At 44.2% G+C, this 24,271-nt stretch overlaps 1 protein-coding gene across 9 annotated transcripts in view; it reads left to right on the top strand.

The window, feature by feature from the left end:
• LOC105466548 (FAT atypical cadherin 1) overlaps positions 1 to 24,271 on the top strand; it is a 141,532-nt gene that overhangs the window by 9,878 nt on the left and 107,383 nt on the right. For all 9 annotated transcript variants that reach the window (XM_011715493.3, XM_011715495.3, XM_011715486.3 and 6 more), the window contains exon 2: positions 7,607 to 10,889. In XM_011715493.3, the coding sequence (XP_011713795.2) occupies positions 7,625 to 10,889 (3,265 nt within the window). In that variant the 5' untranslated portion in view covers positions 7,607 to 7,624. The remainder of the gene's footprint in view (positions 1 to 7,606; positions 10,890 to 24,271) is intronic.

Here is a 24,271-nt window from a genome sequence, read left to right on the forward strand (position 1 = left end):
TGCTCCAGTCTAGGTGACAGAACAAGACTGTCTCACAACAAAACAAAACAAAAAACTCATTTGCAATTCGTAATCTCTTGACAACTTCATGTGTTTGCCGACCAGGCAGAGTGTCTCACAACTGTAATCCCAGCATTTTGGGAGGTCCAGGCAGGTGGGTCAGTTGAGCTCAGGACCTCGAGACCAGCCTGGGCAATATGGTGAAAACCCATCTCTACAAAAATACAAAAAATTAGCTGGGCATGGTGGTACGCCCAGGTACCCGGGAGGCTGAGGTGGGAGGATCACTTGAGCGTGGGAGGTTGTGCTGCAATGAGCTATGGATGGTGCCACTGCTCTCCATCCGGGGAGACAGAGCAAGACCTTGTCTCAGGGGGAAAAAAAAGATGCTTGCAATTTAGAGATCTCTTAAAAATACTTTAAAAATGTGACACTGAACTGAACTTGATGTTCCAGATTTTAATCGTGAGTTAAATTCTACTGACGCTTTCACTATGTGGATAGAAAATGAGAGTGAGGAAGAGCACAGTGAGGGAGAACACAAAGTTCTCAACTTAATAATTTTGTGTTTTTATCATAACATGTGGAATGAAAAGTTTAGTAATGTTTTCCTGTTCCATAAACGGCTGGAATGACTACTGGTGTTTTTAGGAGTTGTGACCTCTCAGTAGTAAACGTGCAGCGTTTAACAGAAGTGATGCATTGTGCGGTGCCGCGTCCCACCTAATGTCCTCTCTCTGTGGCTGGTAAAACCCTTCGAAGACTTGAGCTTGAGGTTGTCTAAACACTTGCATATTTGCAGTTATGTTTTCAGCACAGGGGCTGTGTTTTGTTTTGTGAAGAATGTGCAGTCACAGTAATGGATTGAAGCATTTTACATGAAGGTCTCCCTAATGAAATATGAAGATATTAATATCTGGTTTTTACTGGAAAAGTTATTTTTCTTCCGTATTTATAGATTTTCAGAGATCTATGCTAAAGATATTTAAGCTTTGGACCGGGAGCCCTTCTCCCTCAAGGCTGAACTAAGTAAACACACTTTGTTTTTGCTTTGGAAAATGCATTTTAGAAATCCCAAATTACAGTGAGTTTAAGCAGTGTGATCACCTTCTAAATATCAAAGTATAGCCCTTGGCTCAGATGGTCTTTGGAGTTTAATTTGCATAAGCAAGGAGTCTAGGTGATAAGGTCCTTTTTAGATGAAATGGTGTTTGAGTCTTTCGCCCCCTTCAGCTTTTCTGTTTGTTTTGTGGAAGAGCCACCCACAGCCATTGTTTTGATCAGGGTGGTTTTTATAGTGAAACCTGCGTTCGTGGTTCTTGGTTACATTATTGCAGGGTTAAGAATATCTCCCAAAAAGTGTATTTTTTCATTTAATAATTTATTCTAATCACAGTAGCATTCTGTTAGTCAAGTTTGCGGAGTACATTCAGGGTTTTCAAAGGTCTCAGCCATGAATGTGGTCCACAAGTCCGTCCCAGCTGTATTGTGTCCCATGAGAACTGGTGAGTAGGATGTGGAAGGTAATTGGGTGTTTGGTAATCCAGCTGGGGATGAGTGGGTAGTGGCAGGGGCTGTGGTGGGACTGAGTACCTGAGACACCATTGGGAGAGAACAGCCATAGCAATCAGATGTGTTGGGCATGGTCCATGTGTCTTGGGGGATGGAAGAGTGCCAGAGCCTTTTGGCAGGGTGGATGGGGGGAAACAGCATGGAACATTTGCGAGTGGGTTTTTGTTGTTGTTGTTGTTGTTGTTTGAGATGGAGTCTTGCTCTGTCACCCAGGCTGGATTGCAATGATGCGATCTCGGCTCACTGCAACCTCCGCCTCCCGTGTTCAAGCAATTCTCCTGCCTCTGCCTCCCAAGTAGCTGGGACCACAGGTGTGCACCACCGCACCCAGCTAATTTTTATATTTTTAGTAGAGACGGGGTTTCACCATGTTGGCCAGGATGGTCTCCATCTCTTGACCCTGTGATCCGCCCACCTTAGCCTCCCAAAGTGCTGGGATTACAGGCGTGAGCCACCTGCTGGATTACTGAGTATTTATGGGTTGTCTCCAAGTTGTAATGTTAGGCTTCAACTGCACAAAAATCTTTATTTACTCACTTTCTTATCACACCACTGTGTTGTGGTTCCCTTTGCTTCCTCAGTGGCCACCGTCTCCCCTTGGGCCTCCCACTTGGGCCCTTCGAATCTTGGGGCTCTGCTCTTGGATTTTTTTCTTCCGCCTGCTCTCTTCCTTGGTGACGTCATTCAGTTCTGTGGTTTTAAATACCATCTTTCATATTCTGACAACTCTCAAATTTCTGTCTGCAGACTGGAGTCTCCCACTTATCTGCTGCCCACTCACAGTCTTTTTATTTTAATTTTTTATTTTTGAGACGGAGTCTTGCTCTTTCCCCAGGCTGGAGTGCAGTGGCACCATCTCGGCTCAGTGCAAGCTCTGCCTCCCGGGTTCCCGCCGTTCTCCTGCCTCAGCCTCCCGAGGAGCTGGGACTACAGGCGCTGCCACGTCGCCCGGCTAATTTTTTGTGTTTTTCGTAGAAACGGGGTTTCGCTGTGTTAGCCAGCATGGTCTCGATCTCCTGACCTCGTGATCTGCCTGCCTGGGCCGCCTAAAGTGCTGGGATTGTAAGCGTGAGCTACCGCGCCCGGCCCACTCACATTCTTTACTTGGATAGCCAGTGGCCGTTCCCATCTTACCCTGTCCAAAACTGACCCCCCAATCTGTTCCCCAAGGATTCTGCTCCTCCTGTCTCCCTCTTGGTTCCTGGCCCACTTGTTCTCTACGCTCAGCACTTTGGCATCCTCTGTGGTACTGCTGACTCCTCCTTTCCCTTCCTCTCTCCATTCCAGTGCATCAGGAAACCCTGAAATAGATTCAGAGTCTGCCCCTGCCCCCGTTGTGCCCTGACCCGCAAGCCCTCTGCCTGTGTTGTTGCCGCAGCCTCCGACTGCTCCGGTCGCCCTCCAGCTTCTGCTGGCTGCCTCGCAGGCTTTTCCGTTTTACTTAGACCATGGCACTCCTCTGTTCAGAATCATCCGGGGGGCTTCTCACTTTGTTTATACTAAACTCTAAAGTCCTGAAAATCGTCCTTTATCCATGAGTCCATACTGATCTTTGTTTATCGAGACGGAGTCTCACTCTGTGGCCCAGGCTTCAGTGCAGTGGTGCGATCTCGGCTCACTGCAAGCTGTGCCTCCCGGGTTCACACTGTTCTCCTGCCTCAGCTTCCCAAGTAAGTGGGATTACAGGCGCCTGCCACCATGCCCAGCTAATTTTTTGTATTTTTAGTAGAGACGGGATTTCACTGTGTTAGCCAGGATGGTCTTGATCTCCTGACCTCGTCATCTGCCTGTCTTGGCCTCCTGAAGTGCTGGGATTACAGGTGTGAGCCACCGCGCTCGGCCTATACTGATCTTAAGAAAAAAAAAAAGATTCAGGCTGGGTGCAGTGGCTCACATCTGTAATCCTAGCAGTTCGGGAGGCTGAGTCGGGCAAATCGCTTGAGCTTGGGTGTTTGAGACCAGCCAACATGGTGAAACCCGGTCTCTACAAAAAATACCACGCTTGGTGGTAGTCCCTGAGTATCTAAAATTCTGTCAGTCTAAATCTACAGGCACACCTGTATAGTCCCAGCTGCTCAGGAGACTGAGACTGGGCCCAACAAGCTCAAGGCTTCAGTGAGCCGAGATCGTGCCACTGTGCCCCAGCCTGGGTGAGAGAGCCAGACCCTGAAAAAGAGAAAAAAATTGAATAAATAAATAGGGGAAGATAGACAAATCAGTTTCATAGAAGAATTCTACATCTTTCGGGTAGCAAAACTCTCCACCTCTTAAGCGTGGGCTGTGTGTGGTGACCTTACAAATCATACAGTACAGGAAGGGGTGAAAGTAACCTGACTGAAGAACCTGGCGGATGCTACCTCAGTCACGTGGTCGGGGGCAGCATCAACACTGACACATCGGGTTGATTTTACCCCTTGCTACAGTGTGATGGAAATGGCAATCTACGTCTGTGGCTTTCCTCCCCAAAACCTAACCCCAGTCGAATGAGCAAAACATCAGATTCCAGTTGAGGGACATCCTACAAAATACCTGACTAGTACTTCTCTAAACTGTCCAGATCATTAAAAGCAAGGAAAATCTGAGAAACGTACCTTCCAGAGAAGCCTTAGGAGACATGACAGCTAAATGTAAGGTGGAGTCTTGGAAGGGATTCTGGGATGGAGAGAAGGTCTTGGGTGAAATCTGAGCAAATCTGAGTGAAGTACGGACTGCAGTTAATGATGATGTATCGGTACTGGTTCATTAGTTGTATGTAGTATAATGTACTCATGCGAGATGTCAACAGTAGGGGAAGCTCTCTTTGCAACTTTTCTGTAAATCTGAAAGCATTCTAAAATAAGGTTTATTTAAAAAAAAAAAAAAAAGCCCCCTTTCATGATAGGTTCTCTCCCAGCATGTGCCCCGGCCTTACTGCTGTCCTTCAGTCGCTGTGCCCCAGCTGCGTGGTCCCTTTCTTGCTTCCCTCATCTAGTGCTTCTCTGCTGGTGTGACTTTCTGCCCTGGAGGATGTTTGACAATGTCTTGAGATAGAGGTATTTTTAGTCATCACAGCTGGGTGATGAGGGAGATGCCACAGGCTTCTAACTGGTGGGGACTGGGAATAATATTGAACACTCTCCATTGCTCCAAAGAATCTAAGAGTTGCCCAGCATGTCACTAGCGTAAGCCCTGGCCCTTTGGATTTAGGGTTCCCTCTTTTCCTTCAGGTTCCGGACCGTGGTTTTTCTTTGCCCTGCTTTAGTTTTCTCCTTAGCACTTACTTATGGGCATCGGATATACTCTGTTTACTTGTCTGTCTGTCTGTCTCTGGCCAGGAAATGTGTGTTCTGTCAGGACTTGTTGGAAATTTGGTTCACGTTTGAATCCCCAGCGTCTAGAGCTCACCTGAGGCCTAGTATGCGCTCATTAAACCTGTGTAAAAGGAATTAAATAATTAATGGAAGGGGTGAATGGATGGTAAAGATAACACATACTCATGCTAAAAAGTCCATGGGAGAGACAAATGCCGCTGTAATCACTTCCTCAGCTGCCTGTTTCTCTGCTGGTTCTCTAGAAGTTACCGCTGTGAACAGCTGCTTGTCTGCCTCGACTTTTCTGTCCATTTTAAACTGTATCCGTGGGTACGTTTTATCTGCGCCCCCTTCTCCTCTTTTTTAAACAAACATACATAGGATCAGCTTAGTTTTTCCAGTTAATATAGCTAGACATATGTCAACATACAGAGTGCTATCTTACCTTTTTAATGGCTGCATGATAACTTTGTATGTGGAATTAAGCAAAAATACTTCAAGTACTTGCAATAGAATCCTAGTATAATACTTTGTTGTACAGTGGATGATGGTAAAAATATCTCCTAAAATATAATGTGTCTCCTGAAACAAAAGACACTGCTTGCTAAACATCATCCAAGTGTTTTGGTTTTGTTTTTTTGTTTTTGAGACAGAGTTTAGCTCTGTTGCCCAGCCTGGAGTGCAATGGCGCGATCTTGGCTCACTGCAGCCTCTGCCTCCTGGGTTCGAGTGATTCTGTTGCCTCGGCCTCTGGAGTAGCTGAGATTACAGGCATGCACCACCACATCCTGCTAATTTTTGTATTTTTAGTAGAGACAGGGTTTCACCATGTTGGCCAGGCTGATCTTGAACTTCCTGAGCTCAAGGGATGCGCCTGCCTCGGCCTCCCAAAGTGCTGGGATTACAGGTGTGAGCCACCGCGCCCGGCCTCTTTATATGTATTTTTATTTCTAGTTTGTAAATCCCTCGGGATTAGGATCTTTGTCTTTTATTCTTTAACACCATACAAGGTTCTGTCTAAGAAGGTCCTCCATACCTGTAGGTTGAATTGAACTTTTCATTTGTTTTGATAAAATTACAAGATTATTTTATAATATTCAGATTTCCCCGAGTATTAGAACTGTTGACTAAATGGAGATACTTAAAGAGATAGTTTTGGGAGAAAATTGTTTTCTTATTTTGTTTAAATGATAATTGTTCTCCTGGAAGCCAAAAATCTGTCTAATTTCTGACTTTATCTGGAGAGGAGAAGGCATCATAGCGAAAGAACAAGTTAGGGTGGCCAACTTGAACGTGATTCAATATCAATTAAGCTTTAATTGCTTTAAGCACATCAGGTCTTTTCTTCCCCCTAAGACAAGGACTTACGGGGCAGAGTTGGCAGTAGCTAAGTTAAGACACTATAAATGTTGTTGTACCAATTTCAACTGGGCTGTCAAACCCACCCTCCAGTTTGCTATTCGTTTACCTCTGGTGGCATTCACATTTTGTGAATATTAATTTGAGAGTAACTTTGCAAGATCACAGTGCTGTCCTCTACCAGCCGTGCTGGGGCGTTTAGCGAAGCTGCATTGATTTACAAGATGAATTTGTTGGCAAAGGGGAACAGTTGATCTGAAAATAACTGTCCTGCTTCCCTGGCCAGACCTCAGCCCAGTGGACTTCGCCCACCTTCCCATTTGCCATTTGTTAAAGGCAACGTTTTCTTCATTTCTTCAGTTTCCCTCTTTCCTCCCCCAGTCTCCCAGGGACTCCCCTGCAGGGTCTGCCACCATGTATTAATACATCGATTTGACCCTTTATGTGTGTTAGCTTAGAAGATTTAGCTTTTATGTGTGTGTGTCATCTTCTCATGGAGGGGCCTGGGGAGACAGGTTGTTCGGTGCCCTGAAGATAGGAGGCATTCGGTGAACAACTGGATGTTGACAGCAGTGGTGATAAAACATTGATATAGTTGGTAAGATTTGCTTCATTGACTTAGAGAGGAAAAGTGCTGCTTGACATCAAACTGCTGAATTCTGGTTTTTCTTTTGTAAATTGCCTTTCTTTGGGGCTTATGTTGGTGTTAAGTATCAGACTTGATGATATAATTGTTTTAATACCTTTAAGTAGTTATACAGAGCTGAATGAGACAGTAAACCCTTACATTATGTAGGGAGTGAACTTAACCATTCTTATACAGAAATAACATAATTTCAGGATAAATTTTGAAAGGAGATTACAAGCTGTTGTTATGGGGCACCATGTAAAAGCACTGCTGGCTTTTGTTTTTTCTGAATTAGTTGTCAGAAGCTTTGCATTCTCACAATACTGTAGGGGCATTAAGTTTGCCAGCTTTTGATCATTTAATTCGTTGTATGTAAGTAAATGTAAACAATGTTCATTACTTTTTAATGGTTGCTTATATTTGCCTTAACCCTTTAAATATAAAAATATAACTTGATTGTTACAGTTAGTAGTCTTTCATTTGATACTCATGAAGATTTTTGAGTTGTTTAAATATGAAAGATAGGACCTTGTCATTCAAAAATGAAGAGGAAGTTTTTGTTAAGTTTAGTAATTCTACACATGTTATAAGAATGTTGATACTTACATTGGAAAACATGAAAAAAAGCCCAAACTGTTGCATTTATTTATATTCCATGTGTATGGAAAATATTTGTTTAAATGAGAGTTTTAAAACAATTACACACTTTCGCTTGTTTTATTCCCCACGGTAACGATTCTGATTTCTTCTGTTTCAGATTCCTGAGAGTTAAGCAATGGGGAGACATTCGGCCTTGCTTCTGCTCCTCCTCCTCCTCCTCCAACATTTTGGAGACAGTGATGGCAGCCAAAGACTTGAACAGACTCCTCTACAGTTTACACATCTCCAGTACAACGTCACGGTGCATGAGAACTCTGCAGCTAAGACTTACGTGGGGCATCCTGTCAAGATGGGTATTTACATGACACATCCATCGTGGGAAGTAAGGTACAAAATTGTCTCCGGAGACAGTGAAAACCTGTTCAAAGCTGAAGAGTACGTTCTCGGAGACTTTTGCTTTCTAAGAATAAGGACCAAAGGAGGAAATACAGCTATTCTTAATAGAGAAGTGAAAGACCACTACACATTGATAGTGAAAGCAGTTGAAAAAAATACTAATATGGAGGCGCGAACAAAGGTCAGGGTGCAGGTGCTGGATACAAATGACTTGAGACCGTTATTCTCACCCACCTCATACAGCGTTTCTTTACCTGAAAACACAGCCATAAGGACCAGTATTGCAAGAGTCAGCGCCACAGACGCAGACATAGGAACCAATGGGGAATTTTACTACAGCTTTAAAGATCGAACAGATATGTTTGCTATTCACCCAACCAGTGGTGTGATAGTGTTAACTGGTAGACTTGATTACCTAGAGACCAAGCTGTATGAGATGGAAATCCTCGCTGTGGACCGTGGAATGAAATTGTATGGGAGCAGTGGCATCAGCAGCATGGCCAGGCTGACGGTGCACATCGAACAGGCCAACGAATGTGCTCCCGTGATAACAGCAGTGACGTTGTCACCGTCAGAGCTGGACAGGGACCCAACATACGCCATCGTGACAGTGGATGACTGTGATCAGGGGGCCAATGGTGAAATAGCGTCTTTAAGCATCGTGGCAGGCGACCTTCTCCAGCAGTTCAGAACCATGAGGTCCTTTCCAGGGAGTAAGGAATATAAAGTCAAAGCCATCAGTGGCGTTGATTGGGACAGTCATCCTTTCGGCTACAATCTCACACTACAGGCTAAAGATAAAGGAACTCCGCCCCAGTTCTCTTCTGTTAAAGTAATTCACGTGACTTCTCCACAGTTCAAAGCCGGGCCAGTCAAGTTTGAAAAGGATGTTTACAGAGCAGAAATAAGTGAATTTGCTCCTCCTAACACTCCTGTGGTCATGGTAAAGGCCATTCCTGGTTATTCCCATTTGAGGTATGTTTTTAAAAGTACACCCGGAAAAGCTAAATTCAGTTTAAATTACAACACTGGCCTCATTTCTATTTTAGAACCAGTTAAAAAACAGCAGGCAGCCCATTTTGAACTCGAAGTAACAACAAGTGACAGAAAAGCCTCCACCAAGGTCTTGGTGAAAGTCTTAGGTGCAAATAGCAATCCCCCTGAATTTACCCAGACAGCATACAAAGCTGCTTTTGATGAGAATGTGCCCATCGGTACTACTGTCATGAGCCTGAGTGCCGTAGACCCTGACGAGGGTGAGAATGGATACGTGACATACAGTATCACAAATTTACATCATGTGCCGTTTGTGATTGACCATTTCACTGGTGCTGTGAGTACGTCAGAAAACCTGGACTACGAACTGATGCCTCGGGTTTATACTCTGAGGATTCGTGCATCAGACTGGGGCTTGCCGTACCGCCGGGAGGCCGAAGTCCTTGCTACGATCACTCTCAATAACTTGAATGACAACACACCTTTGTTTGAGAAAATAAATTGTGAAGGGACAATTCCCCGAGATCTAGGCGTGGGAGAGCAAATAACTACTGTTTCTGCTATTGATGCAGATGAACTTCAGCTGGTACAGTATCAGATTGAAGCTGGAAATGAACTGGATTTGTTTAGTTTAAACCCCCACTCTGGGGTATTGTCATTGAAGCAATCGCTAATGGATGGCTTAGGTGCAAAGGTGTCTTTTCACAGTCTGAGAATCACAGCTACAGATGGAGAAAATTTTGCCACGCCGTTATATATCAACATCACAGTGGCTGCCAGTCGCAAGCTGGTAAACTTGCACTGTGAAGAGACTGGTGTTGCCAAAATGCTGGCAGAGAAACTCCTGCAGGCAAATAAATTACACAACCAGGGAGACGTGGAGGATATTTTCTTTGATTCTCACTCTGTCAACGCTCACATACCACAGTTTAGAAGCACTCTTCCGACTGGTATTCAAGTAAAGGAAAACCAGCCTGTGGGTTCCAGTGTAATTTTCATGAATTCCACTGACCTTGACACTGGCTTCAATGGAAAACTGGTCTATGCTATTTCTGGAGGAAATGAGGATAGTTGCTTCATGATTGACATGGAAACAGGAATGCTGAAAATTTTATCTCCTCTTGACCGTGAAACCACGGACAAGTACACCCTGAATATTACCGTCTATGACCTTGGGATACCCCAGAAGGCTGCGTGGCGTCTTCTAGACGTTGTGGTTGTCGATGCCAATGATAATCCACCTGAGTTTTTACAGGAGAGCTATTTTGTGGAAGTGAGTGAAGACAAGGAGGTACATAGTGAAATCATCCAGGTCGAAGCCACAGATAAAGACCTAGGGCCCAATGGACACGTGACGTACTCAATTCTCACAGACACAGATAAGTTTTCAATTGACAGCGCGACTGGTGTTGTTAAAATCATGCAGCCTCTGGATCGAGAACTGCAGCATGAGCACTACTTAAAGATTGAAGCCAGGGACCAAGCCAGAGAAGAGCCCCAGCTGTTCTCCACGGTCATTTTGAAAGTATCACTAGAAGATGTTAATGACAACCCCCCTAAATTTATTCCCCCTAATTATCGTGTGAAAGTCCGAGAGGATCTTCCAGAAGGAACCGTCATCATGTGGTTAGAAGCCCACGATCCTGATTTAGGTCAGTCTGGTCAAGTGAGATACAGCCTTATGGACCACGGAGAAGGAAACTTTGATGTGGATAAACTCAGTGGAGCAGTTAGAATCGTCCAGCAGTTGGATTTTGAGAAAAAGCAAGTGTATAATCTCACTGTGAGGGCCAAAGACAAGGGGAAGCCCGTTTCTCTGTCTTCTACTTGCTATGTTGAAGTTGAGGTGGTTGATGTGAATGAGAACTTGCACCCACCGGTGTTTTCCAGCTTTGTGGAAAGGGGGGCGGTGAAGGAAGACGCGCCTGTTGGTTCGTTGGTAATGACAGTGTCGGCTCATGATGAGGACGCCGGAAGAGATGGGGAGATCCGATACTCCATTAGAGATGGTTCTGGCGTTGGTGTTTTCAAAATAGGTGAAGAGACAGGTAAATATGTTTTCATTGCTTTCATTTGATACCCTCTTCCATGTTTTTTTTTTTCTTTAACCATCTGCCCTGTGACAGCTTCTTCACAATTCCCGGTTGCTCTTTGGGCTCGGTGTAGATGTGCATGTGAATATTGTTTTGGCCCGGCCGCTGTATGTAGGTGTGTTTATTCGTCGTTAAGCCATGAAGATGGAAACAAAAGGGCCTGAATGATTTAAGTGGCGTAAAATGAGTAAAAGACCAGGAATATGTTGAAATTTCCCACTGATACTGATCTCCAAATTTGTACTCTATTGTCAAAAGCATCATTATGGTTTTTTTCTAACTTTGAGAAGCCTTTCCAATTTTTTTCAGTCAGTGTATTTGCAGGCTCATACTTAGAAAAACTGTTACTATCATCTGGCATGCCGTTCAGAGGTTGCTGTGCACCTGCAGAGTTATCCGGTGCATGCAGAGATTATGTGCCAAAACTTCTCTAATGTGGTCTTCACTTAGTACCTCGTCTAGATTTTGGTTGAGAGGCAGAGGCAGGATAGTGGCGTGTTGAACTGAAAAGACCTGGCTTGGAATCCTGGCTCTTCTAGTTGATAATTGGTGATCTTGGCCAAGCAAATTACTTCTTAGAACTAACTTTTTCCTCTCCTATATGGGGACACTTAGAATTACTAGAAGGTTTAAGTGAGGGTAGAGTGAAATAACTCGGGAAAACTCCTGGCGTGTGGTAGGTTTATTCATGGTAGCAGTGCTTTGTTGTAATTCTGAAACCAGGACCTCCAAGGCAGCAGTTCAAGCTAGGAAGTGCCTGTGCTGCACTTTGTACATACCTCGGTCTTGCTACACAGATATTGTTTAGTTATGTGTCAATATGTCCTGATGGAGTGCGAGCCTTTCAGGGCAGGCTTTTAGCCCCTGCATCGTCTATCTTTAGCACCTAGCAAAAAGCGCCTGGCACATAAAAGCTGTTCAATCAGTGTTAAAAGACTACATGAGTAAATGAATGCGTGTGTTGGCTTTTCATGTCCTGCCCTCTGAGAATGATAGTGGAAATAGAAAAGGGGTGATCAAAGCACTCATCAGCAATAGGTGGGGGGCTCAATTTGTTTACTAATCTCATCCATGTATACTTTATAAATCTGTGCGTTTTAAAAGGGACCTTTTAAAAATTACCTTTAAACTTTATATATTCAGTAATACCACACACAAAAAAACCCAAAAAAGTCTTCAATCAACACCCACCCTGGGATCCATGCCCACATGTAATAGGTGTGTAGCACATGAAAAATGTAGCTACTGTTTAGAAATCCATTATTTTGGGCTGGGTGCGATGGCTCACGCCTGTAATCACAGCACTTTGGGAAGCGCAGGTGGGAGGACTGCCTGAGGCCAGGAGTTCAAGACCAGCCTGGGTAACAGCAAAACCTCATTTCTACCAAAAGAAAAAAAACAAAAAAGCTGGGCTGGTGGTACACCTTTAGTCCCAGCTACTTGGGAGGCTGAGGTGGGAGGATGACTTGAGTCCAGGAGGTCGAGGCTGGAGTGAACTGTGATTGTGCCACTGCACTTCAGCCTGGGCATCAGAGCCAGACTCTGTCTCAAAAAAAAAAAAAGTTATTTTGGAAGTTGTAATATATTTTTGTGCTTCTATTAATGCAAGGAATTCTTTTTCTATTGGTTATATGCCACTAGCATATGGCCTATGTATTAAGTCTACAGACTATATGTATCACTATCTAAAATACCCATAATTAGTTTATTTCAAGAGAAAAATAGCATAATCAACAGCATTTGATAATCCTCTGAAGAGTAAAATGTCTTTTTTATCATTTTATCTGTCAAATATAAGTTACAATTTTCAGATACAGTTTCAACATAGGAAAATACCCCAAATTTAATAACTGATGCTAAATCAAACTGTTTTTGTAAAATTTTTGAAGAACAGTTGTTTCTACATTTTTTTCTTCTCCAAAGTAGGTTTCAAAAGCCTATAAAGAACTGTTAAAAGTTAAAGTTGAGACAGAAAATGGAACCAAAACCTTAATTTAAATTCTCCTCATGACTTTAGATGAACACTGGCTTTTGGGTTTTTTCTTTCAAATGAGGAGTATTTTTATTGTTGCTTTTTAAGGAATCATTTGGAAGCTAGTGTTTTTCACCTATACATTTAAGACATTGGGATATTTTTACTACCGAGAAAAAAAAAATAAGGAAACCACCAGCCAAACGAGGTGGTGTCCCAAAATAGATTTATGGCATTTTCCAGAAAGGGCAGTGCCAGACTTTTCCAGTAGTAATTTAGTGGGAGGGCGGGCAGGTGTTGGGATTATGGCAGTGGGGTTGGTAAGTATATAAGAAACTGTTACACATTTGTGTAAATACTGAGATTTAAAGGCGAGAGAGAAGCTGGAAATTTGCAGGTCATTTATTCTGTGGTCCTTGCTTTACAGAGAAAATAAGTAGTGTACAGTAGACTTATGTTTATATGCTTTTGGAAATGAATAAAAGTGTTAGAATAATATTTACACATTGGACCTTGTATTCGTTACAAGATACATTTTTTGGCAGAATTATTATCAGTCCAAGTTATTTCATCAGAGATTCCTGGCAGGACAATTGGTATCACAGTGTAGAAACTCCTTTAGGAAAAATCAGTATATTTTGTTGGCTAAAATTAGGCATGCTCATTATTCACTTGGAGTGTGTCTTAACTAATTTCTAGGGCACGACGGAAGTGTGGAAAGATGCATGTCAGGTGAAGAAGTGGAGGGGCGGTTGAGGACCCACTGTGGGGGCCGCCAGAGACGGCACTACAGCTCGGTGTGCGCGGGCGTGTGCCCGGCCCAGGCCAGGTTGGTGCTTGCTGGAACTTCACATGCTGCCCATCGCCCGTTTCCACCAGGGTCTCGCTTTGCCTAGTTGGTGCATTTAATATTGCGCCAATTAATATGAGCCTGTGCAGGAGTGCTGTGGCTCTGGGAACCAACAACCTGTCCACGTAACTGTTCGCTTCTTGCCTTTGTCTTAACTTAAAGCTACTAGTGTTGGTTGAGAATTATAACCAAATTTTTGTCATGTTTTACCTATTTCAACCTGGTCAAATACGTGTATCATTTATGTACTTCTCACAGAACAGAGAACCTATCCAGCAAGCTGAATGAAGTTCTATTTTAACATCTTTCCTTTTCTTCTCTTTAAATCCGCTTAAATTGGAAACCTCTTCTGAAAGGTAGTTTTCTGTTTTTGTAGAAGTAGAAATTCTATGGACTACCTAGAAATCTGTTACCAAACGGACCGTCCTGTTAGCTCTGTGTTTTGTACATGTTTTGCAAATGGCTTTGCAGCGAGAGAAGGCATAATGGCAGAGTGGGGATGGCGGGCGCAGACTCCCGCAGGGCTTGCATGTCATCTGCCCTTCCTGGAGAGGCCTCTGGACGTTGGTGAACTGTTCTGACAGATCCATGCCACGTGACTGCCCTTCCATGTGCGGTTTGGAGGGGGAGAGTGCCATGTGAAAAATTATTTGGAAAGTCGGTCTTGTTAGAGAGCCGGTCTCCAGAGCTCTAATTAAGATTCTCCTCCTCAGATTGCTGTCCGTAAGGCCTGCAGTGAGGATTATAGAGTAGATTTAACGAAGATGTTTAGTGGAGTAAAGATCTTGGAAGCCCGTGGAATCTCAGATTCAGGGACTGGTTTGCCCGGTGTGCTTCTCAGCATCCAACCCCCTTTTCTACTTCAGATCCATTCTCTGTTGCTTTGTTGTAAGCTTCAACAGGTTTTCCTGTAATGTAAGCAGAACAGAATCTGGAGCATCCCTCCTGTGAGTGTGTGGAATAAATTCGGCTTAGTGTTCTTAACTGATGGGTACTTACTAAGTTAATTATTGCTTGAGCACCAGTAAAATGCTGCAGCTTTTTGTTAATTTTTAAAACTAAGGTAATGTCTAGAAAAATGCCTGGCCAGAAGATTTTGTAGAAATTGCAAATAGAAGTTGGTGTTGGAGCAGTGTTGAGCTGAGGTCTGTTCCCTGATGTGTGTATTGCGTGCAGGATGCCCTGGAATGAATTTGACCTTCAGTCTAGAGTAGTTTGGTTCTGTTTTTGGCTGTTAGTGTACAAAGCAGCCAGGACGAGTGTGTCCCCTTCTGACTCTACTTATGTGGGAAGACCATGTTTTTCATTAAGATAAGAGCAGATTTCTAAACATATTACTGCTGTGTTACTTTTAGCATCCCAGTCCTGGTTTCAGGATTGAAATTTACATTTTGATGAAAAGACTGGGAATGAGTTAATATGGAAGTGTAGCCGTTGGCACAGGATAAGTCAGCATTCATGAAATACGGGAGGGGAAACGAGGACATTTTTCTTAAGAGAAAATGACTGCATACACATGATGGAGGGTGTTGGAACACCATCCCTGTGTCACCTGCGTGGAGGTCGGCTCCTGGCCTCATCCCTGTGTCACCTGCGTGGAGGTCGGCTGCTGGCCTCGTCTCTGTGTCACCTGTGTGGAGGTCGGCTCCTGGCCTCATCCCTGTGTCATTTGTTGGGAGGTCGGCACCTGGCTTCGTCTCTGTGTCACCTGTTTGGAGGTCAGCACCTGGCCTCATCCCTGTGTCACCTGTTTGGAGGTCGGCTCCTGGCCTAGTCTCTGTGTCACCTGTGTGGAGGTCGGCGCCCGGCCTCGTCTCTGTGTCACCTGTGTGGAGGTCGGCTCCTGGTCTTGTCCCTGTGTCACCTGTGTGGAGGTCGGCGCCCGGCCTCGTCCCTGTGTCACCTGTGTGGAGGTCGGCTCCCGGCCTCGTCTCTGTGTCACCTGTGTGGAGGTCGGCTCCCGGCCTCGTCTCTGTGTCACCTGTGTGGAGGTTGGCTCCCGGCCTCGTCTCTGTGTCACCTGTGTGGAGGTCGGCTCCTGGCTTCCCCAGTTAGGTGCACACAAGGCGAGTGTATTTCTACAGTGGAAACGTAAGGGAATTCCGGCCCAGGCTTACCTGATTGTTGACCTCCGTCAGGGAAAATGTTTCTGGAGCTTCTGTCTGGTTCTGCAGAACTCTGGATATTTCAGCTATTTATTATTCATTCAAGTTAGAAGCCCTTTTCCTAATATAAAGTAGGATATTTGACACACATCCTAGGAACCCTGCTCCTGCTGCATGTCCTCCTGTGACAGGAGATGGAATGTGGAGGAGGCTGCTGGGCCCCGATCCTTACTAAAGGGTCTGCAGGTGGCTGGGAGCTGGGCGGCTGCTGGTAGCCTGGCCTGCTGTGGTGGGACCCGATGCCACTGTGGGAGCTGGGGCTAGAATTCCTGGCAGCAGGAACTTGATTAGAGACTGGTGGGAGGCCCGGCAGGGAGTTAAAAAATGTGCTGGTGAAAGGGCTTTTGTGTTGCGGGCTCCTCCCTGAAGTGGCCGCAGCTGCTGTCCTCTTCGCTCTTTTTGTTCCCCTCCGAGGAAAGCTTAAGAGAAAAGAAACTGATTTCCCAGCCACAGGGAGACTGGAAGTTGCGTTTTGGCAGAAATGATGTTACCACAGTGTGCTGTTGCTGTGTTCTGGGATACAAATCTTTTGTGTGTCTGTGATTCTGAGTCGAGCAGGGCATGGTGATAATTTCTACCAGGAGAAGGGTCCTTCTTTGAAGCAGGAAGATGTTAAGGTGAAAATAGGATCTAGTCGAAATCCTAAGGAAGTTCCACTTTCTTACTAAACAAAACAGAGACTCAGCTTTTCTTTAGTTATTTGTATATTTAACACGTTGATGCTTTACTGACTGAAGAAGTCTGGTCTGGAAAGGCTCTGGGATGGGGAACTCGGGCACCGTGATTCAGGGCCATCCCGTGCTGTGGAGTAGCACGCAGTGACACTGTGCAGCACTGTGATGTAATTCTCAGCAGCGTGCAGGGCCCAGGACCCAGAGGTGTGGGGTGGAAACAGCTTATGTCACCCAGGCCCGCTTTGTCCTCACGCTGTCCGTGGTAATGACACTGGTGGTGAACATCCGTGTAGTAAAAACCACGACAGTGTCAGAGCCGGGTACCGTGCCCGGCATTCTGTGTGTGCCAGTCCATTTAATTCTCACAACCACCAGGTGGACTCTGTCACCTCTACGTTACAGGACGAAACGTGTACGAGAGGTTAAGTAACTTGCCCAAGACTTCTTGGATGCTAAGCGCCAGACCACATTTTACTCCTCTCACTCCTTTTTTTTTTTCACTCTTTTTTTTTTTTTTTTTTTTTTTTTTTTTTTTTGAGACGGAGTCTCGCTCTGTCGCCCAGGCTGGAGTGCGGTGGCGCGATCTCGGCTCACTGCAAGCTCCACCTCCCGGGTTCATGCCATTCACCTGCCTCAGCCTCCCGAGTAGCTGGGACCACAGGCGTCGCCACCACGCCCGGCTAATTTTTTGTATTTTTAGTAGAGACGGGGTTTCACCATGTTAGCCAGGATGGTCTCCATCTCCTGACCTCGTGATCCGCTGCCTCGGCCTCCCAAAGTGCTGGGATTACAGGCGTGAGCCACTGCGCCCGGCCTCCTCTCACTCTTTAAGAACGACCTACAGATGCTGTAAGGGAGCCTGTTCAAAAGTGACTCGTTAAGTGGGTTTCTGTGCTAAGCTGGGTTAGGCCAGGTTGCAGACTTGAATCCTAGATTCGAAGCTTGGTCCCGAAGGAGTCATGAATGTAAGAATCTTCCAGCATTTTTACTCCGCATGACATATTGCTATGTAGCACAGTTAGGAGGATAGGAGTTTGAATTCCATGGCAGTGGCATTCAACAAGTCAAGATCATGCCAGCGAAGATGTGGGTGAATCCAGGTGAGTACAGTTAGCTTCCCTTGTGTCATTGGCCACTGAAGAGACGGACAAGTGTTGTATTTGTGTTTGCAGTTGTGAAAGGATGATTTCATCGGTAAAGATGCTACCTGTCCAAACTGGACAGGACGTTAATTGTTGGGAGGCTTTTCCTGTGGATGCCACGTTTAAGATGGTGGTTAGGGTCCCAGCTAACCTTCAAAGGCAGTTTCCTGCCCGCGCAGCCAAAGTTAACCTGATTTGTACCTCCCTCTGCATTGAGTTACACGAGGGCCATCCTTCCCTTGCATTGTCCTCCTTGGTGCCTCGGCGTCAGCAGCTGTCCTCCTGGCCGTGTGGTGCGGGGCGAGGAAGCCAGAGCAAGCTCACTCAGTGTCCCCCTCGCCAGGGAACTGTTTGGTGTTCTAAGGATGTTTAAGGATTAGGTGTTTGTAATTTGTTGAATGACCTGTGTGTATACAGGTTTAATGTTCACTTAATACCTGGTCTGTTCTTTCCATATATACCTACTTTGTACAACTATGAAAATTGAAAAGTTTTTAAACTTTAGGTGTCAGTTGAAATGTTGGAGATTTTCTAACCATTTAGTTCCCGTTGTTTTTACTTTTTGGATTATTTTAGTTCATAGGGCTGGATTTGTCATGTTTTTATCTATTAGTGTGTGTTTTGTGCGCTGTGTTATTTTGCAGTTACCTTTCTGGCTTTTTTTTTTTTTTTAAACAGCAGACCGTGCTGCTTATAAGTAGTGCATGGTCACCGTACAAGACGTAGTGCCACAAAGCACAATCTTTTATATCTTTGTTACTGGGAATAAATGGACTTGGAAAGATTGCCGTTCGAGGGCACATGCCTGTACTTGTTGAATTGGCAGTTCTCCAGGTTCACAGCAGTGATAATAAGTCTAGGCAACTATTCACATACATACTTCAAGGGCCAGTCTTATCAATTAACTTGCCTTGCCAGTTCAACAAAACCGTATCTCCTTCGAATATCTGATATCACATTGAACCCGGTCCATTGCTAGGCCTCCAAGTGGTTCAACCTGTTGAATGGGATTCTTTAGACTGTTTTACTCATTTCATGTTGGAGAGAGTCTACTAATACAGTCTTTCTAGTTTTAAACCAATTGGCTTTTTTTTTTTTTTTTTTAAATACAAGTTACTCAGCTATTTACGTAGTTTCTAAAGACTTCTTTCTAGTTGGTGATAATTTAACCATATTCTTATCACCGGTAAGCTTTTTCTTCTTAATCATCATCAGCATGTAATTATAGTTAATGTTTGGTGAGTACTTGCCCTGTACAGGCCCTGTTTTATGCTCTTTCCATAGACTCTCATTAGATTGTGGCAATAATTAGTGAGTAACATTAGGTGGTGTTACACTCTGCGCATGTAGTTCTGTCTGTGCTAAATTAGAGAAACACGACAAGTGATGGAAATTATGATGCACATCGACCTCGCCATTGAAGTTTGAAATATTCTGTTGCCTTTTTTAAATACAGTAGTGCAGTGCAAGTTGCTGTAGTTTACGGTGTGATGCATTAGAAGGCATTCTGATAATTCAGACAGGATTCTTGAGCCGAGGTGTTCCACCTGTTACAGACTCTTCCTTAACCCGTTTCACTGTCTCCCGTGGCACAGGGTCCAGTCTCTCCTCGGTGGAGCCACGTTGCCCTAACAGGCCTCCGTGCTCTCGCAGTTAACACCACCTGTGCATCCCTCGGCTCCTGCGCAGCCCTGGTGCCTCAGCCCCTGCCCTGTGCAGCCATCTACCCCTCTGTGCCTCACCGTTTTCCGTCTCCCTGCCTTTGGGCACACAGTGGTCAGCTCATATTATCTCATAACTCTGCTTGATAAAGCTTTCTTGACAGCCCTCTTCATTACATGGAGCTATTTCTTATCTTTTATGTACTTAACAATATTCCTGCAGTATTACTCTAGTATAATTGTTGATTTACATGCGCTTTTCCTCTAGATTGTCAGCTCTTTGTGGGTGCATCCGAAGTCTTTCAGTGCTTGATTTATGTAACAGGCACTCAGTGCATAATGGTTAGGCTGGCCTAGTAAACCGTCCTGGGGTCTCCTGGGAAACCTTTCCTTACAGCCAGGGAGCCTTTGCTTCTCTTTGCTGCAGGGGCACTTTCTGTATGTTCCTCTGTTGTAGCGTATGACTCAGTGTGCAGCCTGTGTGTGACTTAAATCTGTCTCCGTGAACTCAAGGACAGAGTCGAGTGTAATCATCTTTCCGCCCTCTTCTAAGCACAGTGGCTGATAGAGCAGTCAGTAGCCCTCATTTGTTCTGTGAGCAAATAGATTGTAACATACAGTAATTGTAGTTGTGAAGGTTGAGTGAAGCTTCCTTTCTGCCACACTGGACACCTAACTGTAGGCCTCCAACACAGTGGTTCCTAATGGTTTTAGCATCACAGAAACTTTGAGAATCTGCTGAAAGCTGTATATTCTTTCTTCAGAGAGACAGTGATTTGATTCAATACCAAGGGGCTCAGTGAAGTGCTGAACCTGTGTTCAAGCATCGTCAGTCTTCTTGGATGCCTGGTTTTGAGGTCCTCTGTTTTGGAGGCTCCGGGGTCGTGAGTCTTCACAGATTCCCATAAAGGAGGACCGGCGGGTAAGGATGATGGTGATGGTGATGATGACAGTGATGACAGTGATAGTGATAAGCATTTTTACAATGCCTTACAACCTGCAAGTATTTCTACATACATTATATGGTGCTTAATGTAATACAGAAATAAAACCTGTATAAAAATTATAAAGGAGCTAGATAAACCTTTAGAATGGACAGATCACTTTTCTATATATTTGTACATGTGCCTGAAATGATTTAGGAGAAACTGTCATTCAAGGCTGTTTCCAAGTGAAATAAGAACTGTAGTTCTTTATACATCTGTTTCATCAGATGTTCTGTCTCCCTGTTGAGGTATACAACACAAATAAAATAGATATAATAAATAATATGCAGTCATCCCTCAGAGAACGTGGGGGTTGGTTTTCGGACCGCCTGTGCGCACCCACATCTGTGCATACTGGAGTCTCACAGCCGGACCCCCACAGACGCTGTGGTTTGTGTGCTGTGAGGACTGTATTTTTGACTTGCCTTCGGTTGAAAAGAGTTCATGTGTAAATGGGCCTGTGCAGTTCAAACTCGTGTTGTCCAAGGGTCATCGGTATCTTACTAAGTTAAGCAGCTTTTTCTAGGCCAGGCTTTGGTCTTCAGTTTTGCCAGCTTACCGTGGAAAACCCTTGTTGCCACACCACTAGTATTCCTTTCCTTATTAAGGTAATCTGTCAGGAAACCCCGGCCTCTCATGATAAAGTTAGGCTTCGTTGGCTGATAGAATGTTTGTTTGTTTGTTTGTTTGTTTATTTATTTATTTTTCTGAGACAGTATCGCTTTGTTACCCAGGCCGGAGTCGAGTTGCAGTGGCACAGTCTCTGCCCGGTGCAGCCTCCACCTCCAAGTTCAAGAGATCCTCCTGCCTCAGCCTCCCAAGTAGCCAGTATTACAGGTGTGCACCACCACGCCCAGCTAATTTTTGTATTTTTAGTAGAGACAAGTTCTTGCCATGTTGGCCAGGCTGGTCTCGAACTCCTGACCTCAAATGATCTGTCCACCTTGGCTTCCCAAAGTGTTGGAATTACAGGCGTGAACACCTGTGCCCAGTCCAGAATTTTTATTTAAATGGACTTGCCGTCTGTTTTTTGACCTCTATGGAAAAATAGCCCTGCCATCATTTCTCAGTTAAAAGATTCTCCCAAATGCATTTGTGGGTCCTGGTTTGCTTTTAGCCTTCTATTAATGTTTTTACTTGCCTCTTTGTTCTTAGGGCTGCTTGATGTTAGAGTGTCTCAGGCGTCCGCGTTCCTCTTATCACAGTGCTTGGCACACTGCTGGTACCGAGGAACTGCCTGCTCAGGGGGCGCTCATCTTTTCATCGATCCTGTACATGTTTGTCACGTGATGCTCTTCTTCTGACTGTGGCCCAGCTGAAGGTGTTCACATATTTAAGTGAAAAAAGTTGGGTTTGTCATGTAAATACCAAGTTAGTTTGTTGGTTGAGGCAACAAAATGGAAATCAGTTATTTTTTAAGGATCTAAAACATTTTAAAAAGAAGTGTTTTTTCTTAATAGTGTGGCGAGCTCATTTAGAAAATGGAAACTGATTAGGAAAGTATGAACATGAGTAATATTGTATTTGGTTTTAATTGGCTGAATGTTGATTTCAGAAAGAAGTCGCACGAAGTATCATATCTACAAAGTATCAAGTGTAGAGTTTAAGGTCAGTGATTTTTAAAGTAAGTGTTCCACGGCCTACGGCCGGGCGCCGTGGCTCCGGCCTGTAATCCCAGCACTTTGGGAGGTGGAGGCGGGCGGATCATCTGAGGTCAGGAGTTCAAGATCAGCCTGGCCAACATGGTGAAACCCTGTCTCTACTAAAAATACAAAATTAGCTGGGCTTAGTGATGCACACCTGTAGTCCTAGCTGCTCCAGAGGCTGAGGCAGGAGAATTGCTTGAACCTGGGAGCCTGGGGTTGCAGTGAGCTGAGATCATGCCACTGCCCTCCAGCCTGGGGGACAAGAGTGAAACTCCTTCTCAAAAACATACGTGTGTGTGCACTTTATATATGGTATATGTTAAAAATTATTTTAGCATGTTTTAAAAATCTGCTTTTGTCATTTGACTCCACCAGAATATAAGGCTGAAACTTGACTCTGTCCATGTCTGTATTGCTTGCTTAGGAACTGACTGGCATCTAGGCATCCAGCCAATACTGGTTGAATGCGTAAAATTAAAAATTGAAATAGATTATAACAAAATATTGAAGGGAAACACTTATCTAAATAACTGTTGTTGGGAAAGCCCTTTTGAATTTGTCCTTTTTAATATAGTTAAGGCTGCTCTTCCACTGGAGACACCCTGTCTCCCGTACCTTCCAAAATTACAAGAATAGGAACAACAAAACAGTTAAGTAGCAATGCGGATTCCTTTTTGTTTCTGTTTTGCCTTACGTGGGAGCAGCCTCCTTTGTGAGATTGAGAATCTAGATTCTGAGGCTTTCCAGGTTTCCATGCCTGAGTTACAGGTTGTGTCCTTGCGCTGTTGAGTAGTGATATTACTTGTATCATCCTCTGGATTGTAAAGTATTTCTTGTGTTTTGAGTATAAAAGATGAGTATCTATTGACATTGCACATTATTCAGCAAAAACTTGAACTCTAAAAAAATTCAGATTAGTAGGATCTATTTTTGTTAGTATCATTTCATTATTGATAAATTTCTTAAAACGGAAGAAAATAGTTACTTCTGGAGATTCACAGATTATTTTTGAAACTGTTGGTTTTCTGGATTAAATTGAGCGCATCCAACTATCCTTTGAAAAAGCTGTTTTGTGTTTTTGTTTTGAGACGGAGTCTCGCTCTGTTGCCCAGGCTGGAGTGCAGTGGCACGATCTTGGCTCCCTGCAACCTCTGCCTCCTGGGTTCAAGTGATTCTTCTGCTTCAACCTCCCAAGTAGGGATTACAGGCACCCACCATCATGCCTGGCTAAATTTTGTATTTTTGTAGAGGCGGGGTTTCACCATGTTGGCCAGCTGATCATGAACTCCTGACCTCAGGTGATCCGCCTGCCTCAGCCTCCCAGTGCTGGAATTACTGGTGTGAACCACTGTACCCTGCCTGTTTTGTATTTTAAGTGTCTTGGTTATTTCTGTAGATAGATGCAATTTACTTACAACCAAACCTTTTCTTTTAAAGCCTGGTTGAATAATGGGGGGGAATTTAGTGGCCAGACCATTTTAAGAAAAATAATATGTATGTAAACTAAAAGTAGTTTTCTTATTTTAGTAACTACATCTAAGTAAAAGTTTTTTAAAACTCATTTGTTCCTTGTCTACTTTTCTTGCTACTTAGGAACTCTGATTCTAAACCGTCCACTCATATAAATAGAAAATTAGCAGTAGCTAGTTCAGTTAACTCCATTCTTCTAATTTAAAAGTAACTCTCTAGGATGATTAAAGGAAGGAAAGGAAACCATTCTGGAAACTGATCGCTATGTATTTGGGTAGAAATTGGCTCATAGCAAGTTGCGTTTGAGAGAGGTTGAGCGTTATGAGAAATGGGGAGACGGTGGTTAGGTTAGATGAGAGACAGGTTGAGTTTGGGAGAGGGTGAGGGTTGTGAGGAATTGGAGGATGGCAGTTGGGTTAGATGAGAGGCAGGTTGAGTTTGGGAGAGGTTGAGTGTTATAAAGAGTGGGGAGATGGTGGTTAGATGAGAGGCGGGTTGAGTTTGGGAGAGGTTGAGTGTTATAAAGAGTGGGGAGATGGTGGTTAGATGAGAGGCCAGTTGAGTTTGGGAGAAGTTGAGTGTTGTGAGGAATTGGAAGATGGCGGTTGGGTTAGATGAGAGGCAGGTTGAGTTTGGGAGAGGTTGAGATTTGTGAGGAATTGGAAGATGGAGGTTGGGTTAGATGAGAGGTGGGTTGAGTTTGGGAGAGGTTGAGATTTGTGAGGAATTGGAAGATGGAGGTTGGGTTAGATGAGAGGTGGGTTGAGTTTG

This window comes from Macaca nemestrina, chromosome 3 (genome assembly GCF_043159975.1).
Source record: "Macaca nemestrina isolate mMacNem1 chromosome 3, mMacNem.hap1, whole genome shotgun sequence".
In the NCBI taxonomy this organism is placed as follows: domain Eukaryota; kingdom Metazoa; phylum Chordata; class Mammalia; order Primates; family Cercopithecidae; genus Macaca; species Macaca nemestrina.